Source organism: Condylura cristata, unplaced genomic scaffold (assembly GCF_000260355.1).
Source record: "Condylura cristata isolate star-nosed mole 26May11 unplaced genomic scaffold, ConCri1.0 scaffold00003, whole genome shotgun sequence".
NCBI classification, from domain to species: domain Eukaryota; kingdom Metazoa; phylum Chordata; class Mammalia; order Eulipotyphla; family Talpidae; genus Condylura; species Condylura cristata.
The window spans coordinates 2,064,251-2,072,736 of record NW_004567104.1 but is presented as its reverse complement, the minus strand read 5'-3'; the positions used below and the strand labels follow the sequence as shown (position 1 = coordinate 2,072,736).

Here is an 8,486-nt window from a genome sequence, read left to right as displayed (position 1 = left end):
GTATGCATAAATAAATAAATCTTTTAAAAAAAATCAAAAAATATTAAGTATCTCACAACACAAAAGGCATGAATATGGGGGGGAAGGGAAACTAATGAACAGGCTTCTAGAATGAAAGCAACTGGGGAAAGCCTGCTCTAAGCAAATAGTGCTACCTGCCTTTCTTCCAACCTTGCCTCAACCTTATTTCCACTGTACCATTTTCACACTATTAATTCCACCATACCATATCACACTTACTATATCATCTTTTGGCCTCCCCACACCCAAACTCTGCCTACAGAAATGCTAGGATATAATTAGAATTATCCAAAACTCCCCAAACTCCTGCAGTCAGGTTTTTTTCCCTCTTGTAATTCAACAGCATCTTACAGTTGTATGTTTGTGTGTGTATGAGTGTGTTTAAAAAAAAACTCACTTCTCTACATAGAATGTTTCCTGAGAACAAAGAATGCACTGATTCATCTTTGGGCATCACAGAATGCATAACACTGTGCATGTGGAAGACATACAAAAAAATGTTGATTTTACTAAACTGAATTTACAATCTGTTGAGAAAACAAAAAAATTAGCAATCAGACTACTACATTCACCTACAAAGTGTTCCTAAGTACAGGCGAGTAGGGGCTTTTAAGGAGGAAGCATTGCCACATTTTGCCATTTTGGGAACAGAAATGTTAATATTCCTATTTAAATTAAAATAATCTGAATTTTCTCTTAAACCAAAAGGCCTTTCTGCATACTAAATCCATATACCTCTTGTACATCAATCTAATACTACTAGCCACTGTGATGTCTGAAAAGCAGATCATAGGGCAATTCAGAATTCACCTACTCAGAAATTTACCTTATTTCAGAATGGATCTTATGAAATGTATATAAATACATAAACTGTAGCAATTAAAATGATCTATCTGATAGATGAAAGGAAAAAAGTGGAAAAAAAGAAGACTATAGGAAAGACAAGCTAAGACAAGCTATCCACGGAGTGAGGTACTAAATTAATGTATATTATAAAGTTCTGCACATTTACTAGAAGATCAGAAATTTAAACCTAGCATATCTAACAGGATAATCAAATCAGTTATATATGAAGTAACAAAATGCTATGGGCGAGCTGTTGATCTCCCTTGGTCTCAGAAAGAGGACACTATTTTATGTAACAGAAAGGCCCTCAGCAATACCTTGCTGTTGACTCATCAGAGAGCTTGGAAGGAAATTCCTCCTGACATGAGTAGTAAGTACAAAATGATGGATCAGAAAGTTATGAGGGCCAACGAAGATATGCAGGTACACAGCTCTCTGAATGTATGATAGATTTAATTTTATCTAGACTAACCCAAAATCCAGAGGCTTCATATATTTATATAGCTCTGAAATTCTAAACAAAATTTGATCTATATGTTCATTTTGCTGGGAAATATATCTTCCACTTGATAACATTCTCAAAAAGAAACATGACTTGAAAAGTTAGGAAGTCAGGCTCTTCTTGGTGGTGCAACCGGTTAAATGGCAGCACCATGAAGCTGACTGGCAGCTGCCTTACCACAAGTTTCATCCCCAGCCAGGGAGATGATCCACAAGGCAAGGCAACTCACACTTCTCCTGACAAACCCCCTGCTCCCTTCAGCTGTACACTTCGTGGATCTGCGGGTTTTGCTCCCTTCTCTGCCTCTGGTGAATCCTCTTACTGATCCTGCACTTCTTGCCTGTACCCTAGTTCTGTACGCATAAATAACCTTTAAAAAAAAAAATAGGAAGTCACTGATCTAAAGAACTAGATTGTGTATGTCCTTTAGGTAGTCCTTAGTAACAAGTTTTCTTCTGAACTGAGAAACGCTGATCTGGAGACTGCCAGACCCTGACACTCAGCTTCTCTCTGATATGAAGTGTGGCCTTAACTACTTGCCAAGCTGTATGTCAATTTTATGACACAATGAAATATGACCTTTAATACAGTAATGACCATAAGCATATGGAACACACAATAATCCATTTCTCAAGATAGGTTTCAATCACAAACATTGAGAAAACTGCCACAAAGGATTGGTGCTATTCTTTCTAGATAATACAGAAATTAATCAAAACCCACCTCTTGCTTTTATTTTTTTTTTTAAAGATTTATTTATTTGTGCATACAGAACTGGGGTATAGGCCAGAGATTCAGGAGCGGCGAGAGGCTTCACCAGAGACAGAGTGGGGAACAGAACAGGCAGATCCACGAAGTACACTGCTGAGGGGAGCAGCGGGCGGGTCAGGAGAGGTCTGCCACGCCATGTGGTCCCCTCTGGGGCAGGCGGGAATCGAACTCATGCAGAAGCGGCTTTAGATTCTCAATGCTGTGCTTTAACCTGCTGCGCCACCAGGGAGGGCCCCCACCTCTTGCTTTTAAATAAATATACCAAAAAAGCACAAAAACATTCATTTTCCTAGAAGATATTTTTTCATTTAAAAAATGCCTTTTTTGAATCAGCTGATGAAATCTGAGCTACTTATTTTATTGACTTCTCTATTGTTTTAATGTTATACAGCTATATATATATATATATATATATACTGCTTTATACACACACACATAGAGTATCTTTGCTGTAAAGTTTCATAGGCCTAAGGGCATCAAGTGAGGAAGTTAGCCTACAGGCTCACTAAGACAAGATTCCTTAAAATCTCGCCATCTACAAGTTATATATACAGTGTTCCTCAGTATAAGAAGTCCAGAGAAATATCTTTGTTAAAAATATTCAGTTGAATAGACTCAAGAGAACTCATGGTAACCCAAATCGTAAGAGTCTAAAGAGAAAGTCAGAATACTAATTTATTGATTAATCAGAAACCATTCATTTTCACTAATGAGAAATTTTGTGCATGAAGCCAAGACCACTTTCCCAGTGCTAGACCACCTGGAATTCTGAATTAATTACTATTTCACCAGAAGTTAGAACAAAGAGAGCTTGGTCATAGCTATAATTTATCCATAATTAACATTTACTTTTCCAGTGATCAAAATTTTACTTTCACATGTAAGGTCACTCTCTCTTAGATACTGTTACCTCAACAACATAGATTCCTTGATCTGTAAGTTTTCTTCTTCGACTTCCTCTTCCTTTCTCTAGATAAGGCTACAACACAACTGATGAGGATAGACAAGAATGCATTATTAAACCTATTTTTCAGGTTAAAAGCGCCCAGGTAAATTTGCCTAAACAATCTGTCCAAGGTGATTGCTTTTAATAGGCAAAACAGAGATTCAGAGTCAGATTCTCAAGCCAACATTTACACTGCTATCTTACAGAAAATGCTGCCTTTACCTGGACTCCTCACCTCCCAGCCTGATCTAAATGCCCCTCATCTGTATTCTGATAACACCCTAAGCATGCCATAACCATAATTTTTGAATATACAGAATTTGTATACATGCTACACTGAAGACAAAACCATGGGTTATTCACATTTGTACACCTACTATGCTACCTAGCAAGCTACTTAAAACATACAAACTAATTTACCAAAGTTTTAACATAAAAATCAAACTAAAGGTCTGAACGGCTTAGCCATGTAAACTTAGAAAGGTCACAATTTCCACAACATCTCATCTTAAAAAAAAAAGAATGAAAGTTATATACAAGGCAGCCTTGGTCCTTCTAGCTCTTAAAAAAAAAATGGGTATTTTGAAGATATCCCCAGGTTTTATCTTTCTTATTAGCTTAAGTTATTATAAGCTATTCTTTCTTTTTTATCTCTATCTTCTCTTCAACTCCACTGCTAGCATACACACACACAAACAACAGAGAATTTAGGAAAATCTTCCCATTTTATGAAAAGAGATGTGACATCTATATCAAAATCAAATAGTGGCACTTCCTCAGATGAATGTTATAGAAGCTACACAAAAGACAAGAATTAGCGAGGCTTTCTTTGAATGAAAATAAAAAACAAAAAAGAAATTACCAAAGCATATTTGCTATTATCACATTCCCAATAACTAAAGAACTCCTGTTTATAGTAATTTATTTTGTTCAAAAACAAAGCCAAATGCTAATGAACTGGCTACTTACTGTAGGAGGTCACAGACAGAACAATGATTCTCTCTTTGAGAGAATACTGTTTGTAAACAGCATTTTTTTAATGGAAAGCACAATGAAAAGTATTTGTAGAGTTGCTAACAATAATCATCATCTCTTTATTTAAAATTTTAATGAAAAATCCCACATATGTAAAAAACTTGTAGTAAAATAAAAGCATTTATCGCATTCCATTTTTGGATAATATATTTATCAAAAGATAGCAATTTTGTTTCAGTCTAAAATCTGCTTTGGTCTGCAAACTTTCAGCTTTTAGAATATCAAAAGAAAAACGTGAATATTCCTTCATTTGCATGAACAGGTTCAAAACATGCCAATACAGTACATCCAGACAAACAAAACCCAAAGTTACACAACAGAAATATTACATCCAGACCTGTAAGTTAATACTGTACTTGTTAAGACCTGATATAAATTATCATCTACCAACAAGTTTAATGTAAAAATATGTAAGAACTATAAACTTCATTAAATGATTTACAACAGTTTAGGCATATAATATGATAATACATACAATATTATTCCAGCCAAGAAAACAAATCACTCATTATACTGTCAACCTTGTCATTTGGGTGTTTTTATCCAAGATACAAGTTAACTTCACATCTCCAACCTAGCCTATAACTTGGGGGAGAGGAACCCACACCACACAAGAGAGTACAAAATAACAAGCAGTGAGAAAACTTCATTTTGAAAGACAGAATATGGAAAGGGCTCAAGTGAGTTGAAAATAGCAAAAATTTTTATTTTAGCTCACCAAATAAATTTTCCAACTAAGTTTTTATTCCTGACAATGTTGGTTCTACAAGGGATATAAATAGTTATCTTGGAAAGATTAGCAGAGTGAAAGGGTGAAGTGACAGATTCAATGAGAGAATGCAGATAAGATAACCAATTAAAAACTTTCTCAAGATCCACCAAAAATAAAGGACAAAGAACAAGCAAATGCTTGAAAGAGAAGGGAGGACAAAGCTGGATGGAAGAATGAGGAATGATAAGGTGGAACTTGAGTAAGTAAGCAGGCTGGTAAGGGAGGGAGGTGGAGAAAGAATGCGGCAAGGAAACTCAGTTCCAAACTGCTTGAGAGAGGGGGTGGCTGAGGGGGGGGAGCTGGTCTGATATTTTCTCTTTCTTTTTTTTTTTTAACACAGCGCTCCAGCCACATTTTCCACTCACTTAGCCTAGGATGATACTACTGAGCCTAACCAGGGTGCTAGAAAAATGCAGAAAAGGACCTGCCTGTAATCTCACCTTCTACTTCCAGCTACACACCAATACCAAAAACGTTTAGTAACTGGGAGGCATAAGCGCACCACCAGCACCACCACCCCCCCACCACACACACACACACATACACTGGCAAGAATTCTGAGGTGAGATGCAGGCACCGACGTCTTTGCAAAAGTCAGAATCATCTCAGTCCAGCGCCACAATTCAGCTAGAAGACGGCAGCTAGAGAGACAATCGAGCCAACTGGCCACACGTCACTTGTAAAGTGAATGGAGTGAAGAAAAAGGGCGGAGCTGCCCTTGAGTTCCTCCTCAGGAAGAAGGAGATAAGAAGTGCTCACAAGTTCCTTTTACTCTTACTGAGCCCTCACTAGCAGGACTCTGAGGATATAATCTTTTTCCGTTAATAAAGCAATAATGATATATTCTTCCTTCTTTATTACCTGGATGGGGCTCAAATCCTAGCATCCTGAGCTGCTGATGCCCTCAATCAAAGTTCACTGTAGAAACCATCACCTTGTCCCGCGAAACTAACACACTCATTCATTTCCTGAATTCAGACCTTAGGACACTTTGTAAATTAGGTTTCCTAACTGAACATATATGACGCTCCCTCCCCCCAAACTTGACCCTCAGCCTGAAGAGGTCAGCGTCCAGTCGTATTTGAGGCAACTTAACCTCAATAGGAACCAGCAGGCTTTGTCCAACCAGGCACCAAGTCATTTCCACACCCCTTGCACCCATGCCCTACCGTCACAGGCACACAGATCCTTTCTCCCCCTCTCTCTCTCTCTCTCTCACACACACACACACACACAGTCCCAGTGAACTCCTACCTCGCCCCCATGCCCGTCGAAGATCCCAAAGATAGAAGGATGCGTCTTGTTTGCTAGGTCTGTAAGAACTTCGAAGCGGTCCTCCATGTGGTCCCTCCGGCCCTGGATAGAATACACCGCCACGTTGTGGCTCTTAAATTCCCAGGTCTTGGAAAACTCGGCCTCCAGCACGTCGAGGCCCCCAAGCCTATCGTTCTGCATGATCTCAGCCACCTTGCCCTTCACCATCTTCACCGCGTCCCTGCTTGACTTGACGATGGTCTTCACCTCGTCCGTGTGGAAGAAGTAACTCCACAGCGCCAAACTGATGCACAGCAGGAAGAGCGTCTCGGGTCTCAGCAAGAAATAGCGCATGATGCGACCCAGCAGAGACAGCAAAGTCATTGTATCCTCTATCATTTATTATCGCTAGGGTCCCAACACTAGCAGCGACGCGCGCCCCAAAGGCTCGCTGGGTCCCGGAGCACTGCGGGGTCTACCGCGATGAGGGGCGCAGAGCAGCCGCTGAGGGTGGCGGTGGAGGAGAGGACAGAAAACCCGGCTCGAGACCCGCAGGCAGGCAGCTCGCAGTAGAGGCAGTTTCCCTTTTGTTCCCAGAGCGGGCGGCCCAGAGGCCTGCGCTGGCGCACCGGTACTGGTGCTAGTCGCGGTGCCACCTCCCTCCCCTATTCCCGGTGAGGCGGCAGTGGCGGCAGCGGCCAGCACCCGCAGCAGTAGCAGCCGCCGCAGCTGCTACTCGTGCCCCAGCCAGGAGGGAGCAATCAAGTTAAAGTTGCGCCGGTCTGCAGCGGTAAGCGCGAGAGTTCCAAGACGCTGCCGCCTGCGCGGCCCCGGAGGCACCGCGCCTGCGAGCGCTGAGCAGGTGAGAAGGCGCGGGGCGGGCGCTGGAGCCCGGCGGGCTAGGGGTGCCAGTCCCCCAGGGTCGCCGCGGCGGAAGAGCAGAGCTCCAGCCGCGAGCTTCAATTCCTCCGGACACCCAGAGGGTGAGGGGCACAGAGAATAAAAGTTTTGCGGGAGCCTGGGCAGAAGCGGCGGGACGCGGAGCCCAGTGACGTGGCACGACCGGCACAGAGCCGCAGGCGCCCGCCCGTCGGTGCCAGCCTCTCTCCCCGCACCTCCCGCCCGGCTCCGCTCCGCCTGGCTGCGTTCGCACTCTCCCAGCTCGCGCTCCGGCTCACGCACTCCTACCCCTGCGCGCGCGCGCCCCGCCCCGTCCCACCCCCAGAGCCGGACCGAGGCCGGAGGGGCTCGCCGCAGCCCAAGTGAGGACGGCGGGCCACTGTCTGCACGCTCGCAGCCGTGGGCGGTCCAGGCAGAGGGGAACCGAGAGGTGCGGCCTCTGCCCTATTCGAGTTAGGCGGGTGTTCTTGTATCCGGGGCGATCTCCCAGGACAATATAATAACGACTCTAGGCAGTCTGATTGCTGGTTTCCCGGAAGTCACTGCTGCAGGCTGCAAAGCAGAAGGCCGCACTTCCCGCCCTCCCCCGCCCCTCCTGTCTGCCGGCGGGTTGGAGCGTTCCCGTCTCGCTGGCATAAGGCAAGCCAGAAGGGACGCACTTCTCCCGGCTCGCAAAGCAAGACGAGAGGATCTGGCGGTGGGGGTTCTGTGACAGAGGCCTGCCCAAATGTCCCGAAAGGCAGAGAGAAAGAGTGCGCCAGGGCCCAGCAGCCTTCTGCTGACGCGAAAACATCTACTGAAGGTTGTGAGGACTCAGAGTCAACCTGGAGTTGGGCTCTGATGATCAATAATCTGGGTGCCTCTTGACGCCTGGGCTTGTCAGCCACTGGTCTGCCCCCTCCCAGCCCACTGCAAAGGACTTTGCTAAGAAGGCCCTCCAGGCTTTAAATCCTTTGATAACAATAGACCCCCGGGGCAGGGCTGGGAGGCCTGGACTAACTCTATTGTGCCTGTTTTTAAAGATCCTTCTAAAGCTTCCAAAGAGCAACCAACCTCCAACCTCAGGGCAGAAGGTAAAGTAGATAGTAGGAGTCAGGAAAAAAAAAGTGAAGAGCCTCAGGAAGAGTTCAGATTTCCAAAAACCTTGAAGGATAACTTTGTTCAAATATGGGCAAGTCACGGATGACCTTGAAAGTGTTCCAGAAAGAAAAGAACAAAGTACAGTTCAGCCTAAAATACTGAAACAAATGAGTGTTAAAGAACATATTCATTCTTGCTAGTCCTGTCCAGGAAGAATGCTGATCTGCAACTTCTAGTCTGTTATATTGTTACAGAGTAACCCAATCTGAATTGGGGTGCCTGACTGTGGGTACTCACCTGTGCACTTAAAGACATCCTGTCCAACTAACAATATTATGCTTCATCCCAGCTAAACCAGT

General features: G+C 43.6%; 1 protein-coding gene across 2 annotated transcripts in view; it reads right to left on the bottom strand.

Annotated features, from left to right (window-relative positions):
* The window catches only part of PPM1L (protein phosphatase, Mg2+/Mn2+ dependent, 1L), a 194,912-nt gene extending 187,621 nt beyond the window's left edge, over positions 1-7,291 (bottom strand). For both annotated transcript variants that reach the window (XM_004674926.2, XM_012733205.1), the window contains exon 1: positions 6,148-7,291. In XM_004674926.2, the coding sequence (XP_004674983.1) occupies positions 6,148-6,546 (399 nt within the window). In that variant the 5' untranslated portion in view covers positions 6,547-7,291. The remainder of the gene's footprint in view (positions 1-6,147) is intronic.
* Between the last annotated feature and the right edge of the window lie 1,195 nt (positions 7,292-8,486).